The 19,783-nt window shown below is 33.5% G+C and overlaps 1 protein-coding gene across 2 annotated transcripts in view; it reads left to right on the forward strand.

The window, feature by feature from the left end:
• Positions 1-19,413, forward strand: part of LOC124357954 (exosome complex component RRP43-like) — a 30,781-nt gene extending 11,368 nt beyond the window's left edge. Inside the window, exons 1-7 of one of the 2 annotated variants that reach the window (XM_046810107.1) lie at positions 1,260-1,628; positions 6,804-6,941; positions 10,127-10,299; positions 12,858-12,979; positions 16,407-16,527; positions 18,671-18,774; positions 19,236-19,413. In XM_046810107.1, coding sequence (XP_046666063.1) covers positions 1,605-1,628; positions 6,804-6,941; positions 10,127-10,299; positions 12,858-12,979; positions 16,407-16,527; positions 18,671-18,774; positions 19,236-19,351 — 798 coding nt within the window. In that variant the 5' untranslated portion in view covers positions 1,260-1,604 and the 3' untranslated portion in view covers positions 19,352-19,413. Of the gene's footprint in view, positions 1-1,259; positions 1,629-6,803; positions 6,942-10,126; positions 10,300-12,857; positions 12,980-16,406; positions 16,528-18,670; positions 18,775-19,235 lie in introns of those variants that run through there. The other variant, XM_046810106.1, reaches the window with a different exon arrangement.
• The last annotated feature ends 370 nt before the right edge of the window (positions 19,414-19,783 follow it).

The following is a 19,783-nucleotide window of genomic DNA, read 5'->3' on the forward strand; positions in this document are numbered from 1 at the left end:
TTATAAGTCTCTGTGTTGTTTTTTATTTGATAAGTCGTGTTCCAGAAAGTCCTTGTTTTGAATTTCTTTTCTTTTCTGTGTCGCAGGTCTAAAAAATTACTTGTGTTGGTGTTAGCTGCTGTTTCTGTGGCAGATGTCTCTCCATCAATAGAGTTGTCTGTGGCATGTGCTATGTTGGCATTAAGTGTCATATCATACGAAGATATTTGCAAATTTGATGTTAGAGTTTCCTGGTTGTTGCTCAGTGTAGTGTTTTGAAATATCCAAAATCGAACACGAGTTGCCACTTTGAATTAGTTGTCCCTCATAGTATATTTTGTTTATTATTTTGTAGTGTTCTATGTGTTTGTTGAGAAACTCTTCTATGCATTCACTGGGATCTCGGAAGTTTCGCAGAGATTGGCGATGTGACAACTGCCGTTGTAGATGAAATTCCAGTAGTGATTTGGATTTTGTGGACCCTCCCCGTGGAGTGATTGTATGATCCTTTAGTTCCTTTCTTGTCATTATGATGTGCGATTGCTTGAGCTTTTGCCACTTGCAGAGATACACTGAAATGATTCTTTCCTCGGCTTACATTCCTTTTTGTGACTGGGGGAATTGCAGTAACTATAACTCAGCCTTTTTGTAGTAGGGGGGTCACTGTCAATGGGTTACTTTTTATATCATGCAGTTGTTCTTGAAAAGGTGTTCTATGTGGTCTTGGCGGACCTTCATTTTTGTCAGCTCAAGAAGGAGGGGTGTAGTCATGGGTGATAGGGTGCTGGACTCTGAGGTATCGGTTTGTGTTCCTGAGTGTTTTACAGTTGTTAAGGCTTGTTTTGGATAAACTTGATCAATATAATTAGTTTTCTGTTTTTTAAGTTCATCTTGAAATTTTTTAAAATTTCTTTTTCATAATTTAAAATAATTTATTCCTTCTCCCGGTCGTGCTTCTGTAAAGTTTTGACTAATTCTATTTGAAATTGTTTCTCTTTGGCGAGCTGATGTTCAATTTGATTTATAGTTTCAGTTAAGGCCAAATTTCTATTGATTAGTGCGTCTTTTTCATTTTCCAAATCTTCAATTTTCATTTCATATTCAATTTCACTGTTTTTTTAGGTCTGTGATCTGTTGTGATAGTTGGACATTTTTGAGTTTTAAATTATTTAGGTCTTGTTTTAGTTTTCCATTTTCGGCCAGCAAGGCATTTCCTACCTCAGCAGCTAAGTTAAGTGCAGTTTCAAGGTCATCATCTTCCAAGTTTTTAATTTTTCCTTGAACTTCACCAATTGTTACTTGTGTCAAGGAAGTGAATTCATTATTAATGACTGGTTTGTTTGAGGTGTGGTCAGTTTTATGGTCAAGGATGTGGGAAGTGCTTGGTAGTTGCTTATCTGCGAGGAAGTAAGATTGATAAGTGCCTGCTGAATGTAACTACCATAAGTTCTCCTTTTGTCCTAAATGTATTATTGTGTTAAATGTGTTATCCGGTGTTTTCATCATATTGCTGTTTATTAGTGTTTCCCATCCCATTTTCCCTTGTATATTTGTGTTTTAAGGTGTGTTAAAGTGGATTATCTTGAAATTACCCCTTTCTGATTTGTTTTCAATCCTTTTGGCCTATGTTCTATAACAGCCTCAGCTTGGTAAGTCATATGTTTGGACTATTCATTAATTATTATTCAACTTAGGACCCCAGATACATATTAATCATAACTCTAATAGTTGGATAAAGTAATTTTTCAAGTTAATTTTAAGTCTATTTAAGCTAGTCTCTCTAAGCAGCACTTCAGGCAAAGAGTTTAAAAGTGTAAGAATTCTACACTCTAAGGTGTTTGCTCCATAATTATTTGAATGCCTGTTAACAATATAAAGACTTCTTCTCAAATTATACTCTATATTTTCAACTAGCTTAAATTCTTCATTAAAAAAATGTCTTATCAAATCAGTATACTTGGCCAATTGGTCAAAAAGCATTATACCTATTAGAGTAGGTTGTATATTATGAAAGAGGACTTTATAATTCTGCATACAATGTTTTTTATGGGTAACAGGTTATAGTTAGGGGCCTGATAACAGATATTGATCCCATAAGAGAACATTGACTGGATCAAACTAAAATATATTCTTCTTTTTGTGGTTATAGGAAAATAATTACTGATTTTACTACATTTATAAAGTGCCATCTTCAATAAATTGCTTAAGTAAGTTAAATGTGAATAGAACTTCATATTACTGTTAAATAAAATACCCAAATGTTTTATTGTTTGGTGGAATGTTAAATTTAAACACTTACACACTAACCTATTATCATTATGTTGTCCAGGTCTCATATAAAATTGTGATTGTGGCTAATCAAAGTAATGCTTTGTTCATTTGTCTTTACTTTGGGGTTTAAAAAAATGTTTTTAAATGCCTTTGTGTTCAAGGAATTTAGTTTTATAGAGTTATTGTAAAAATACTTCACCATTAAGTCTAGGTCAAGCTGATATTTCTCATAGCTGTATTAATATCTTTATGTATTATATAAAACATATTATCGTCTGCATATTGGAGTACTTTACTATTGAATTTTAGACTAGCTAAATCATTCACGTATACAGGGTGAGTCAGAAATATGGTAAAATATTTTAAGACGTGATTTTTGAGCTAAAAATAAGAAAAAAAATGTTATATAAAGGTAGGTCCGGAAACGCTCCATTACTGAGTAATGGCTGGCGAAAGATTTTGCTTTGTTTTCAGTTCACCTGGTGAAATTAAGTGATTCTGAAAGGTTTTGTTCTTACTTTTAAACTCAAATAAGATGGATGTATAAAGAAAATCACCTGAAAAATCAAATAAAACCACTCTAGAGGTTGTAGTGTGAACAGTTTTTGAGAAAAAGTATGAAATTTGCCAAAAATCTAATAACAAAACTACCATCTTAAATGTTTGAAGTCGAATAACATTGTTAAATGAACAATAAACAAATTGTTTTTCCTAATACAGATTGTAGAGAATTTAATTCTGAAAACAACCATAATAAACAAAGTTAACTAAATGTGTAAAAAAGTTATGAAATTGACTCCTCACGTATTACATTACACAGCAATGTTTTGCTGTTTTATAATAAGGAATAAGTATCTGATTGGTAACAGCTGGTAATAATTAATTATTCAAACAACAACTGTTTAAACATTTTTAAATAATAAATAATCAGTTTGGCATTTATTATTAGATGACATAATTATGTCACCTCATTGTTGAACAAAACAACAAACTGTAAAGATACTATGTGCTTGTGTTAAGTATTTTAACCAGTTATTTCCATCCATTTTATTAGTGATTTTGTGTTGTGTGTTTCATTTATTAAAAATGGAAGGTAATATTATCTGTATTCAAACAATGATTTAGAAGACATTCATTTTAATGTATGGTTTGGGACGCTGCAATAGTACTTCAGCAACACGTCTGTCTAGCAAGAGAACTTTCCTAACCGCAGGTGTCAAAGCGCAAGATTTTTGCCACTGTTCATCAACGCCTATCTGAAACAGGTTCTTTGAAGTCTTCGGAGCATAGTGATGCAGGCATCGCCCGATCATGTAGGACTGTTGAATTAGAAGAGTTGGTTCTTAATAAAATTTCTGATTATCCTGAAAAGAGCACTAGATAATTGTCACTACAGTTCAATGTCAGCCAATCTTGTATTCGGAGAATACTACACGAGTACCAGTTACACCCATACCACTTCCAGCACGTCCAAGCAACTCCATGTTCCAGCAACTCTTTTGCCACAAAACTACGCTCCCCATGTTGTTTTTGTCGATGGCGTCTGTTAAAATGTGCTGATCCAAACTTTTTGAATACAATTTTGTTTACCAATGAGGCTCACTTTACAAGAACAGCTATCATTAACTTCCATAACAACCACATTTGAGCAGACAGAAATCCTCATGCTATCAAACCTAATCGCCCATCAGTTTTCAGTAAATGTTTGGGTTGGGATCTTAGCAGATCATTTTGTCGTATTCGTGCTTCCTCCCAGGCATAATGGCGTGATGTACTTGAACTTTTTAAGAGACGAGCTACCTAACCTGCTTGATGATGTACCTCTGAATTTGTGCCAAAACATGTGGTTTATGCATGACGGGGTACCTGCGCACTACTCTCTGGCTGTTCGTGGACACCTAAATGAGAGTTTCACAAATCAATCCATAGGCCGAGGTGAACCAGTTTCATGGTCAGCAAGATCACCGGACTTAAATCCTTTGGACTTTTTTACCTTTGGGGACATTTAAAAACATTAGTTTACTCCTCCCCTGTAGATACCATTGAAGAACTCCGATTAAACGTTTCTAATGGAATAGAACCATTAAGCAGACACCTGGAGTTTTTGAACGGGTCCGAAACTTGATGAGAAGACGCCTGAACGCGTGCATTTTGAACAATGGAGGTCATTTAGAGCATCCTTTTTAATCTTCCGGTGAGACTAAAAGCGATTGTAGATGTTTATTGTATTTAAAAATAAAATTTTGAACTAAAAATGTTTATTTTTCACCAGCTGTTACCAATCAGATACTCATTCCTTATTATAAAACAGCAAAAGTTTGCTGTGTAGTGTGATACGTGAGGAGTCAATATCATAACTTTTTACACATTTAGTTAACTTTGTTTATTATGGTTGTTTTCAGAATTAAATTCTCTACAATCTGTATTAGAAAAAACCATTTGTTTATTAGTCATTTAACAATGTTATTCAACATCAAACATTTAAGACGGTATTTTTGTTATTAGATTTTTGGTAAATTTCATACTTTTTCTCAAAAACTGTTCACACTACAACCTCTAGAGTGGTTTTATTTGATTTTTCAGGTGATTTTCTTTATACATCCATCTTATTTGAGTTTAAAAGTAAGAACAAAACCTTTCAGAATCACTTAATTTCACCAGGTGAACTGAAAACAAGGCAAAATCTTTCGCCAGCCATTACTCAGTAATGGAGCATTTCCGCACCTACCTTTATATAACATTTTTTTCTTATTTTTAGCTCTACAATCAAGTCTTAAAATATTTTACCATATTTCTGACTCACCCTGTATATTGAGGAGAAGAGGTGAGAGAATACTGCCCTGTATTAATCCATATTTGTGATCATATTCACTACTCACATTACTACCTATAGTTACCATTATTTTTCTACCCCGGAAATAATCTTTTAATAGGGCCAGCAAAGATCCGCCCACTCCTATTTTTATGACTTTTTCTATAATAATTGTATAGTCTACAGAGTCATAAGCCTTTGTTAAATCAGTTGCCACTGCCAATACAAATTTATTATTATTCAGAGCTCTGTTTATGTAATTGCTTAACACTTCCAATAAATCTATGGTAGATCTTTTAGGCATAAATCCATAATGAGCACTATGAATAATATTATTGACCACCAGATATTTTTTTAACTGTTCACAAATGTGTGTTCTAATATTTTAGTTATTGCCGAAATGGACCCAATAGGCCTATAGCAATATAAATTTCTTTTGCTTCCAGCTTTATGTATTGGACGTAAGTGAGTTAATTTCATATTTTTAGGTATTTTTCCCTTACGAGTGATGGCTATAATCAAATGTAGTAGAATGGGTTGGAGATAGTTTAGATTATTTTTGATATCTTGAGGCCTGATGTTATGTGGTCCCGGGGGCTGAGCAACATTTTAACTTAGTTACTGATTGTTTAAGCATTGTCACATCAATATTTTTAAAGTTCATGCTTAAGCTTTGGCTTACATCATAGTTTCCTGCATAAAAATCACTCTCAATATCAAAATGTTCACCTGACATTTCTAATTTGATATCTTCAGTAGAATTTTTAAAGAACTCTTTGAACTCATTGGCCTTATCTATTATTTCAGAATTAGTATTATTTATATTGAAGCTTTCTTTTATGCTTTTTTCAACTGTTGGCCTTTTTTTTCTTACTAATAAAATTATTGATTATATCCCAGGATTTTATGGTATTTATTTTATTTTCCTCTAGGATATGTGAATAATATTTCTCTCTAGCTAATCTAATTTTATAGTCAACTTATTTCTAGCAATTTTGAATAACCTCATGTAGTGAATATTATATTTATCTTTTTTCCATTGTTTCCATAAATAATTCTTATGATCTATCAATGCTATTATTTCATTATTTATCCAGGGATTTTGTTCTTTTTTCTTGTTGTACGTAATTTCTATCTTTGATTGGGAATAAATCTATCAACAATTTCATTGTATATATCATCTGGTTCTGTCATTTGTAAGATGGGTAGCCAATCTTCACATTGGATAGCCTTATTTACTAGTCTATTACTTATGACAATCTTCTTATTTATTAAGCCATTGGGTGTATCTGTGTAATTAATACTATTTCTTTTTAAATTGATTACTACACCTATCCAAAAATGATCTGCTATTTTTTCTTCTATTGTGAATGAGGTGTAATTATCACTTATAGATTTAATATTAATATAATCCAAACATGAAAAGACCAAATGACTGTCATATAATTCTATTCTTGTAGGTTCTAGAATTGTGTTTAATACTTTATTTGACATTTAACATGTTAGTATTTATTCTTTAATGACAAACAAATATTAATTTTCCATTCACAAAAACAAGTGTGCATTATTTTAAGTTTAAATTTTCTGTTTAAAAGTTAATTACATATGGAATGTCATAATTAACCAAAAGAGTCTTTACAAAACAGCATATTGTGTATTTTTAGGATTAGTTCCTAATATTCCCTACATTTTTGTTCACTGTTTTATTATATAGTCTGTACGTACTCTTGTTGTCTGTCAGTCGCAGGACGTAAGGCCGGATGGGCGCGGCCTACTGGACTTCCGGCCGGTCTCAGTCAATGTAGGCTCAGTCAGCACTGCCGAGGGTTCAGCCGTCATCAAGATCGGCAACACTATGGTTATCTGTGGAATCAAGGCTGTAGGTACTAGGGCAGTTTGGTTCAGTATGCTAGATGACTATATTTTTTAACCCTTAAAACTAAGTACAGACAAGCTATCGCCTCAGCCAAGCTTTTATACAATGGAAATTACATAAACGAAAGCAATGGTAAATGCAATAAAACTAAAATCTGTCCTGATGTTTTCGATAATTATTTCATCAACTTTATGTCAGATGTTAAAAAGAACTTTGGTAATTCATTTCGCACTGCCAGTGAATATCTAGTAGAAAATAACATCAATCATCCATCAGAAACTTTTCAATGGACAGACATAAAACCTGATGATATCCTTAAACCAGTTAAAGACCTAAATAACTCAGATAGCTGTGACATATAGTATGTCAAATAATATGTTTAAGGAAAATAATTCTTGGTATTGTTCTCCTTTCCGCTTTTTATTTGAACCATTGTTATTATTTATTATTTCTCCGATGAACTTAAAACTAACTCCAATCTCTCTAATTCCAGTTGTAGGAAAATTACTTGAAGCGCTAGTTTATAAATAAATTTAACAACATACATAGTAGAATGGTGATAAGCAACCTTAAAACAAACAATTTCTTAAATCTCATGCAATTTGGTTTTAGAACAAACAAATCTACTTTTCAAGCTTTAGATAAATTGTTACAAGATGTCTCACAAGCATTAGAGAGTAAGGCTTTTGCTCGGGCCGCCTTTTGTGACTTGAGCAGGGCTTTTGATTGTGTAGACATCAATAATCTTACACTGAAATTGCCATGCTATGGTTCTGTTGGCAATCCACTCTTATTCCTAAGATCATATTTGAACAATAGGAAACAAAAAATTTATAACAATGGTAGGTGGACTCAGGGAGCAGATGAGGGTAAGGTGTCCCACAGGGATCCATACTAGGCCTACTATTATTCTTAATCTGCATTAATGACTTCATACATTTCATCATGATTTTTAAGAACTAGTGAGAAGAGTTCACTATGGAGATAAAAACTGATAGCGATTTCCCGTAATTGTGTGTGAAGGGTTAAACCCTTTTAAAACATAACAAAACAAAACTTAGACGTATAAATATTATGTTGGAAGATTTACAGTGCTTTAGCTTATATCAACTTAGCTCTTAGAGATATATAGAGCAATCAAGATATATCTTGATATCTTGATTGCTGATGAAATTAAGGAGTTTATCATATAGGACCTTTTAAGGTCATATTTATACTAGGCTTTTTAAAAGACAGATGATTATGTCATGGCAAATTAAAAATTAACTTGTTTTTAGCCAAACTTATCATATATTCGTTTATTTCATATTGCGTTTGTAAGTAAATAATTAAATTCTACTGTAGAAGTGTTGTCATCTATATATAGATTTAAAATGTCCAATGTTTTTAGGCAGGTCATAAAAATGTTGTCTTCATCATGTCATAAGGTGTCATCAATTTTAGTAATGAAATAAATTGTCTTAAATACGTTAACTGCCACCATAAAGAATTCTAGAGTTCCCTGTATTGGCAAAATTGTCTGTACTCGTTTTCTATGTGATATTGTTTTTGTGGTGAATATGGTAAATGAAAACGATTTATGCAAATTATATGATATGGGGTTGGGATTTAACTTTGGACCGATCGGGTCGGCAGATTTATTTTTCAACCGAAGTTGCCTGAAAAAGATTTCTTGTCGACCCGATCTGGCCGACATAGAAATTTCAGTACACTTTGGAATATTTAGTTTAAATGGCTGTGAAGACAGCATGCATTCCTTTTTTATTACTCTATGGTGCGTGTGCAATAAACAGCTGACTAAACAAACAAACATTCCCAACTTCTTCCCGCTCACAGCCGAAACGTCGCGTAGTTTTTGCCAATTGATTTAACCTTACTTGCACTTGCTGCTTTCATAGTTGTAAGGTTGTTTATGTTAGTCTAAGCTTTATTAAATACCAGAGATGAGTGGAAACCTGGATAAAAGTGCTATAGAGATATTTTTTTGGACGAACCGATGAGTAGTGTACACGATAGATATGGAGGTAATTATGGTGAATTTGAAAATTATAATGGATCTGAGTTTTCTGATTTGGAAGCGTTGGAGATTTCATTACTGTCGATTCTGTATTTAGAAAAGAATAAAAATGCTTTTTTGATGACGAATTGGAGGTAGGCCTAAATGGAAATTCTGATATGACTGTAACAGCAGTGTGTGTGAATGAGAACATTGGAAATGAAAATGCTGATTTGAATGAAGACTCGATTAGTGATCTTCATGAGATCGAGGAGGCCTTAGATATTGAAGAAGGCAGGAGATCAAGGAAAACCTGCAAGATTTGCTACAACAAGGCTATGAGTGAGGGAGGTCGTCAAGCATCAAAAAATCTGAAGAAAGTGACAACTTTCTTTGAGCTGTGCCCAGAAAGCCCTCTGCAAAGACTGTTTTAAGAAAATCCATAAGTAGGCCTTAATCTGTATTACAGAAGTATTAATCCTCTTTTATGTATCCAATTAAAATAAACTTTGTTTTTATAAATATTGAAATATTAGATATTATTTTATATTCAATAATTCCAACATAAACGCTCCCAAAATAGTTTTTCTAATTTCATTCACAACGATAATGAGGTAAATGAAACGAGAATAATTAATGAAACAATATAATCACATAATAAAACCAATTCACGAAAGTATAGAAGAAAAATATATCAACAGTTGGTAAAAAATAAATTTGCCAACCCTATCGGGAGATAAAAGTTTATAATGTTCCGCGGTGTTTTGGTAAACCTAAAAAATAACGAAACAACTTCAAATGACGTTCTCTGTTCATTCTTGTATCTATTTAGAACATTTAGTCCACTGGTTTGCCACCAGAGCTAAACACAATGCTCGTAGCTGCAATAAAGTAAAACTCTGTTATCGTCATGGTGAGGCCCGATCGGGTGCATTGTAGCAACAAAATATTCGCCGAACCGATCGGGCCGGCATGGCAGTTAACGTGTTAAGGTTATGATTAGGAATGCTTGTGCTCTTAAATCTGTATTAATTTCAGTGTAATTGTCCCATGGTTTGAAAAGCCAAATGTTTTTCATAATTCAGTCAGCCTTAGATTGTAACTGAATCAATGTAAAATCTCTTAATATATAGTTTATGTACTACCCATCTGATAGCTGTAACTAGAAGTGCCTGCACCACTCTGCCTACAGGAGCTGTGCACACCGAAAGCCGAAGAGCCAGATCGAGGATTCGTGGTAGCTAATGTGGACCTCCCGGCTCTTTGCTCCTCTCGGCTCCGCCCAGGACCTCCCAGTGACGAAGCTCAGGTGTACAGTGGCTTCATGCACCGTCTCTTGAGCAGCAGTCAGCTGATGGACACGAAGTCAGTATTTTTTCTATATATATATTATCAGCAAATTCTTGATTTAACCCTTTTAGCGCCAAGCATATTGGGCAGGTCATGTCACATAACGCCAAAGTTACTGGCGCGGGTTGTCTCGTCGGGTGCCATGGCATAGCCAGGAGTATGTCACAGGGTCGCCAGGGCAATTTTACGAATTATGACACACATAGATAAATTTGTGTCATAAATATAAATCATTCTCATTTCGCTAAATTTTATGATAAACTAATGATTTTGACTTCATTTTTTTCGTTACTAATAGGAGAACAATGACATGTAATAGAATTTATTAAATGTTGATCTATTAAAATCATATATATATATATATTTTATTGAGAAAGACCTGTGAAAATTTGGTAAAATAATACTAACCATTTATATATTTATTAGTAAACAAAGTACATCACTGACTTTTATCATAGAAATGCATGTGTCATTAGATAACACATTTTAGTGTGTATTATTATTTTAGTGTTACTGATTTCTTGTTTCACTGAACGATGGCAAATGTCCGGAAAAATCCTGTTTCCTTCACAACCCTTCCATCGTCAAAAATAACCTTCAAACAAAGAATTATTATTTTGTTTGAATATTATAAAAATGTCTATGCAGTGATACTTGCTATATAGTACATTTTACATAAGTACATAATTCATTACTAATTTTATTGATATTAGTCAATAAATGGTTGTGTACTGCATGAAAAATGTTGAGAGCCTAATAAAGGCTCTTGGCACTTAACGTTTGAACTAGTCCAAGCCTATATATAGGCTCTTGGCACTAAAAGGGTTAAAATTCTTTTCAAAGTAGTAATCCAACATTTATATTCAGTGGTCTGTGAATAACTCTTCTTCTTTGTCAGCCAATATAGCTTAAAGAGCTTTCACAGGTGATTTTTTTCAATTATTATTCTTGCTAATGTCACTAAAATGCCTTATACAGAAAAAGAGTTGATACTAACCTATTTAGTTGTTCGCTAATTTGAACTATGTGTTGGAGTTTCAAAATAGCTATTATTATCCGATTCAGATCAAAATGACTTTATCCATGTTCTTTTTACGACAACATATAACTATATTTTATCAAATAATTTTTCTGATTTTTAGAAAAGACACGCACTTAACACATATCTCTCATTTTAGCCAACTGGAACAAGGAACAAAATTCTGTGCTCAGCCAGATTAAATCCAAGTCTCTGTCTTCCCAGACGACTGTGTATCTGCCTAGACGTCTGTCTTGGGTGCTCTACTGTGATTTTCACTGTCTCAGTCACGATGGTGCACTTATTGACGCAGTGTTTACTACTAGGTGTGTTCTGTGTTCCCAGACAACTGTGTATCTGCCTAGACGTCTGGCTTGGGTGCTCTACTGTGATTTTCACTGTCTCAGTCACGATGGTGCACTTATTGACGCAGTGTTTACTACTAGGTGTGTTCTGTGTTCCCAGACAACTGTGTATCTGTCTAGACCGTCTGGCTTGGGTGCTCTACTGTGATTTTCACTGTCTCAGTCACGATGGTGCACTTATTGACGCAGTGTTTACTACTAGGTGTGTTCTGTGTTCCCAGACAACTGTGTATCTGTCTAGACCGTCTGGCTTGGGTGCTCTACTGTGATTTTCACTGTCTCAGTCACGATGGTGCACTTATTGACGCAGTGTTTACTACTAGGTGTATTCTGTGTTCCCAGACAACTGTGTATCTGTCTAGACCGTCTGGCTTGGGTGCTCTACTGTGATTTTCACTGTCTCAGTCACGATGGTGCACTTATTGACGCAGTGTTTACTACTAGGTGTGTTCTGTGTTCCCAGACAACTGTGTATCTGCCTAGACGTCTGGCTTGGGTGCTCTACTGTGATTTTCACTGTCTCAGTCACGATGGTGTACTTATTGACGCAGTGTTTACTACTAGGTGTGTTCTGTGTTCCCAGACAACTGTGTATCTGCCTAGACCGTCTGTCTTGGGTGCTCTACTGTGATTTTCACTGTCTCAGTCACGATGTTGCACTTATTGACGCAGTCAGTGTTTACTACTAGGTGTGTTCTGTGTTCCCAGACAACTGTGTATCTGTCTAGACCGTCTGTCTTGGGTGCTCTACTGTAATTTTCACTGTCAGTCACGATGTTGCACTTATTGACACAGTGTTTACTACTAGGTGTATTCTGTGTTCCCAGACAACTGTGTATCTGCCTAGACCGTCTGTCTTGGGTGCTCTACTGTGATTTTCACTGTCTCAGTCACGATGGTGCACTTATTGACGCAGTGTTTACTACTAGGTGTGTTCTGTGTTCCCAGACAACTGTGTATCTGCCTAGACCGTTTGGCTTGGGTGCTCTACTGTGATTTTCACTGTCTCAGTCACGATGGTGCACTTATTGACACAGTATTTACTACTAGGTGTATTCTGTGTTCCCAGACAACTGTGTATCGGCCTAGACCATCTGTCTTGGGTGCTCTACTGTGATTTTCACTGTCTCAGTCACGATGGTGCACTTATTGACGCAGTGTTTACTACTAGGTGTGTTCTGTGTTCCCAGACAACTGTGTATCTGCCTAGACCGTCTGGCTTGGGTGCTCTACTGTGATTTTCACTGTCTCAGTCACGATGGTGTACTTATTGACGCTTGTGTCTTGGCTCTAGTTGCTGCACTCAAGACAGGTATTCCAACTTAAACTGTGTCTGTCATGTGACACTGTAAACAATTTAATAATGTATATTTTAATAAAATAACTAGTGTTATCTAACTACACTTTGTAGTTTTGTGGATTCAATAGCACAAGTAAAGTTATAGGTATCTTAAGAAGTAATTCTTCTAGTGTGATTTAAGCCTCTAAACACGGGATTGGGAAATCCAATAGCAGTTAAAACCACTGGCGCTTAACGTTGAATTATCTGATTGAGTGAAGGCCTAATTAAATTTCATCCGTTTAAACTGAACAATGTGTTTATCCTAGTTGTTGCATGTAAGAAACAACAAGCAATTTCATGGCACTATTTCTTGTGTGGGTTGTGATGTAGAATGAGTCTATAAGTTCGGTTGGCTGCTGGGATGCTTTGTTTGATAATAAATAACCTCAGGGTCTTTTTAGCCTTGTAAAGGGTTGTGGTTTTTAAAAGCCTATTTATAAAATAAAAGTTTAAAAATTGTTAAGAAAATTAATTTGGGCAGAAATAGTACAGTCAATCTGTATCGAATTTACTACAAAACGGACCACCCTAATTTTTTTTTGCATAAATCGTTAAAGTTGCCTTAGAAAAGCTTAAGTCCGAGTTTTTGAGAATGTACGGTTAAGGGTTTTTTGAGAAAACTCAAAAAGTTTTTGGATTCGATTTATCTCGAGAACGGTACGTTGTAAGGAAATTTTGAAAAATCACATAATTTCAAGGACATTATTATCTACAACTTTTGTCATTGGGTGGATGCGCTAAAATAAAAATTGCATGAAATAGATGGCGCCAAAGTCACCAAAAAAACGGTTTTTTCACTTTTTTTCACCGCCCAACAATTTTTTTTCGCTCGCACTTTTAAATGCAAAAGTTATTCATCATAAAAAAACCTACAAAAAAACATATAAACTTTTTTGTTGTGCAATAAACTTTTTTCAAGTGTTTTCAAGATTCAGTGCAAGTCAAATGGTCAAGAAGTTTTTAGATTCGAGTTATCTCAAGAACAGTAAGTTTGTGAAAAAAATTGTATTTAACAAAAAATATTAAAAACATTATTATCTACAACTTTCGTTATTGAGTGGATGTGCTAGAATAAAAGTGCATGAAATAGATGGCGTTGAAGTCACCAAAAAACGGTTTTTTTCACTTTTTCACTGTGAAAAAAATTTTTTTGCTCACAATTTCAAATGAGAAAGTTATTCGTCATAAAAAGACCTACAAAAAACATATACACTTTTTTGTTGTGCAAAAAAATATTTTCAAGTTTCAGTGCAAATAATGTTTAATATTGTCATAATTGTAAAAGTCAACTAGAATTGTCCCGTAGTAATGAAAAATGCTCATGAAAAACAAAAATCATTGGAAAATTAAATATTTTAATAATAATTTCTTTAAATGAGACTTTTATTATTATTTGTATATACTTACTTGTTTACACGTTCTGCATTTGAAGACGAATTTATGGGACAGGCCCAGTCATATTTTGAAAGCAGGATATACACCTTTTGGGGAGAACCGGTTTTCTAACTCCCCTATTGTAACGGTCACGCTAGATACGAAAATCGCTCTTTGTCGCGCTACAACACGAAAACTATCGATCGCATGTAAAAGAAGTTTATATGTTTTTTGTAGGTTGTTTTATGATGAATAACTTTTGCATTTAAAAGTGCGAGCGAAAAAAATTGTTGGGGCGGTGAAAAAGTGAAAAAAAACCGTTTTTTGGTGACTTTGGCGCCATCTATTTCATGCAATTTTTATTTTAGCGCATCCACCCAATGACAAAAGTTGTAGATAATAATGTCCTTGAAATTATGTGATTTTCAAAATTTCCTTACAACGTACCGTTCTCGAGATAAATCGAATCCAAAAACTTTTTGAGTTTTCTCAAAAACCCTTAACCGTACATTCTCAAAAACTCGGACTTAAGCTTTTCTAAGGCAACTTTAACGATTTATGCAAAAAAAATTAGGGGTGGTCCGTTTTGTTGTAAAACAGCCTTTTTTCGTGACAGATTGACTGTACTAAAATGATTTACAGGGTAAACTGCATGCTAAAACATAATACATTTTTCACTAAGAAGGACTCTGATAAGGACCGAATACCTGTGAGGTAATTACTGTGATATACTGGTGCATTGTTCCATTAAATATGAAATCTGATTTTGATATATGAGTTTGCATCACGTATTTAAATGTAAACAGTGAATTATTATATCAATTTTATCTTGTGTGTTGATCTCTGACATTTACAACCATGACAATTTGTTGCTTAGCCCATAAAATTAGAAATCGGGTTTCAGGTCCCAGCCCCAGCGGAGCAAGTCCTTTTTGTGACACTCATGTATTTGTATACACACACATATATTTACGTATGTGTGTATATTTCAAAACTATTGTGAATATAAGCTATTAATTTATTATATCTAATTATATTGTTTTAATTTTTTACTTTAACTAAAACCAAGAAAACCATAAAAATGTAACTTCTTTATAAAGAAAGTAACATATTATATAATATTAAAATATATATATGTCACATTCCTTTTCAAATCCTCGGAAGATGTACAAAATTTTGTGTATTTTCAGTAAAAACATTAATGTAACGTACCAAAATAGCTTTTGCCCTGAAAACAAAAAAGTTTTTGAAATATAATTTTTATACATACATTTTTTAACTTTGCAAAAAATTCTATTGGTATTAAAACAAACATTAGATATTAATTTGTAGATAATTTAATTCTGAAGAAGAATATGGCTACTTATTTTACCAAAAGTACAACTTCAAAAGATGCTGTAATTCTGGCCATTTCATTGCTGGGCCGTACAGGATCCAAACACAACCAGACTAATGGGTAATTTCCATGATGTGCAATTTCAATCAGTGGGGCGCAACCACCAATGAACTCAAAATAAATTACTCTGTAATGCCTCTGACATTTCTATATATTGGGGTATTATAGTATATTATAATAGCACTAAAGTTGACTGAACAACTAACATGATTTAGAATAAAGGAAAAGATTTTTACGTATATATCTTCTTTGTGTTATAAAAATGTTGTAGGATAAAAAATAACAATTGCAACTGTCCGTAATGACCTTTATTGATGAAATTCAAAGAAAAACTTTTAAGTGACATTATTTACACAACCAATCTTAAAGATAGAGCTATTGGAAGTATACATATACTAAAGTCGGTTACTACAGTCCATTTTCCATACAAGAATGATACAGTAAAGTCAGGAACACTACATTTCGAGATCTGAAATCTGATCTCTTCTTCAAACAACATAGTGTTACTGATTGTATTGTATCACTAAACGATGACAAATGTTCGAAAAAATCCTGTTTCCTTCACAATCCTTAAATTGTTAAAAAATCTTCAAAGAAAGGATACAGTAAAGGTGTGTTAAATTGCAGTGACTCTGCCAGAGGTGGAGTACAATGCAGACACTCAGGCCATCTCTGTCAACGAGGAAGTCAGGAAGCCTCTGGAACTCACTTCTTTTCCAGTCGCCACAACATTTTCTGTATTCGGCGAGTAAGTTTGAAAGATAGAACTTATTGTAGCCATTGACATTTACGGCATACGCTGATTTAGTTAAATGGAGTGTGATTGCCTTAAAACAGTTTTTCCTTTTACAATTAGTATACTCAGCTAAATGTTCAATTAATTGTACATATTCAGATGCTGATCTGGTCATCGTTACACTACATTAGTACCATGGTATATCGAATTCATCAATAGATTAAATTTTTTGTCATTCTCCTTGGATATGCCGTTTACTTCATTGTTAACTATATCTCTACATATCAAAGTTTTAACATAACAAATCTCAAGATCAAATTTTTGCCCTTATTTTTGCAACGAACCAAAGTAAAGTACAGTATTTTCATGTTGAAACCTGAAACCTCCTCTATTTACTCTCCTTTGTTTTCTGTTATTGCGAGTGGTGAATCAGATTTCCACCTTCAATCTGATTGGGACATTACTGTAATATGAGCTAATTTATGTTAACTCAGTGAACTATGTGTGTTACAGTTTCAAATGTTTTCTGTTATTGCCAGTGGTGAATCAGCATTCCACCTTCAATCTGATTGGGACATTACTGTAATATGAGCTAATTTATGTTTACTCAGTGAACTATGTGTGTTACAGTTTGAAATGTTTTCTGTTATTGCCAGTGGTGAATCAGCATTCCACCTTCAATCTGATTGGGACATTACTGTAATATGAGCTAATTTATGTTAACTCAGTGAACTATGTGTGTTACAGTTCAAATATTTTCTGTTATTGCCAGTGGTGAATCAGCATTCCACCTTCAATCTGATTGGGACATTACTGTAATATGAGCTAATTTATGTTAACTCAGTGAACTATGTGTGTTACAGTTTGAAATGTTTTCTGTTATTGCCAGTGGTGAATCAGCATTCCACCTTCAATCTGATTGGGACATTACTGTAATATGAGCTAATTTATGTTAACTCAGTGAACTTTGTGTGTTACAGTTTGAAATGTTTTCTGTTATTGCCAGTGGTGAATCAGCATTCCACCTTCAATCTGATTGGGACATTACTGTAATATGAGCTAATTTATGTTAACTCAGTGAACTATGTGTGTTACAGTTTGAAATGTTTTCTGTTATTGCCAGTGGTGAATCAGCATTCCACCTTCAATCTGATTGGGACATTACTGTAATATGAGCTAATTTATGTAAACTCGGTGAACTATCAATGCGTGTTACATTTTCAAATGTGACAGTATTTCGTGTAAAAGGGCAATGGCAAGCATATTATATTTATAAAACTTTTTCAAACATTATTTCATACTCCCATTTATACTGTAATACTTTATATTTTGTTAAAATTAACAAATTTAAATCAATTTACAATACTTGTTATTTCTCCTTGAGTTTTAGGTTCCACTGATTTTCATGGTAAAGATTTATTTATGGACTTCTTGTGTATTACAATTGACAAGTTTAATCTGTAGTCACTGTAACTATTAAGACACTGTAATTATTTAAGTTAGGTTATTATGTTTATTGACACCATTTTATGTTTGTGTGTTTTATATATATATATATATATATATATATATATATATATATATATTATATATATATTTCTTATGTGCAAATTGTGAATAAAGTTTAATTTGAATTTGAATTTTCCTTTTAAGTTAGTATAATTCATTACTTTTTTTATTTAATTTTTTTCTATTTCTTTCATTCCTGTTATGTATCTTAAGCTATATCTCTAAGCAAAAAACTTCAATTTGATTCCTTTAGTTTGTGCTGAGAAAAAAGACATATGTATCATATATTGTAAGGTCAAACTTTTGGCAAAAATTCAAAATAATCGAGAAATATAGAGTTTTACTTGAATAAAAAACATTAATTTTTTACTTTAATACAATCGTGGTGCATATAATTTGATTCTTCACCCACTTACTTTTCAAATTCATCTTCTGTCTTCCTATTAAGAAGATGTTTGTGCTGTCTGACCTTTTCCTAGGGGTCACCCTGCCCATGTTCCACATTTCTTATGCTATTAGTGCGTAATTAATCAACTATTTACCAATTTGTTCAGGAGCTATAAAGATATTCAAGGTTCTCTTTTAAAATAGATTTATTACAGCCAGAACAAAAGGATAATTTCTTACGTCTGTCAATATATTTCAGTAATGTGCTGCTTGCTGACCCGAACGATGAGGAGGAGAGATATGGCACAGGAGTACTCACAGTTATCATACAGGATGGCAAAATATCATCGGTTCACAAGCCTGGTGAGTATGAAGTATGTCTCCTTGTCAGAGGTTTTTATTGTTTTACTCAGGTGGTTCTGGGGACCCGCAACTGAATATGCTGCTGCCAAAGACATTTCAGCAAGCTATAGTGTAGCGGTAGACAACAACAATCTCCTTTTTGAGTATTCCCCAATTATTTAATTTTAGTCATGTCTTATATTCCATATTTTTGAAATCAAGGAAAATATACGGGTGGAGTGAAACTACGTTGATATATAAAGTGCAATGCCTGTAAATGCCCTGTGCTGTAGTAACCAGTATACTGTGTGAGCAATTGATGATTGCCTGTGGACAGTATTTATTACAATCCTTCATAAGACTACTAATGATGGCTAAGAAAAATTTTGTATGTCAATTTATAATTTTAATAACTTCTGTAATTTAAAAAAAAAAAACTTATAAATTGGAAAATATAAAATAGTATTTTGGCTATTTTACAGGTGGGAGGCCCGTGAATCAGGATAAACTGCAGACCTGCTTTGCCAAAGCTAAAGAACACTCAAAGCACTTGCAGCAGCTCGTTATGACAGCATTTAACGCATCTCCTGAAAGATAATTACTACATAATCACTTGTTAAATATAATTTATCATAATCAATAAATTCATCTATTATTTTATTTCTGTTATTATTTTTGTTTAGAAACCATCTAATATCTATAGTATTACCTACCAGATAAGGATTGCAACTGAAGAGTCAGGTAACCGCCTCAGACACGAGTATAGAGGATTAGGACCAGCACTTGTTTTCCGTCCCGTGTTATTTCATAACATCTTACTCATGAGTAAGCTGCATTCTGTATCAGTTTCAGTGTATTCTATGTTGTTTGGTATAATTTTCCTCATTACGATGTTTACTATCTATATATACTAATCACTTTATGAAAAAAATTACACAGATAATTTTGATTGCATTTGATTAGAGAAGTGCACTAGGTGACTAACAGGGCGGAAGTTAACTTAGCTGTGCCCTTTGGAAAACACTCCACG

This window comes from Homalodisca vitripennis, chromosome 3 (assembly GCF_021130785.1).
Source record: "Homalodisca vitripennis isolate AUS2020 chromosome 3, UT_GWSS_2.1, whole genome shotgun sequence".
Classification (NCBI taxonomy): domain Eukaryota; kingdom Metazoa; phylum Arthropoda; class Insecta; order Hemiptera; family Cicadellidae; genus Homalodisca; species Homalodisca vitripennis.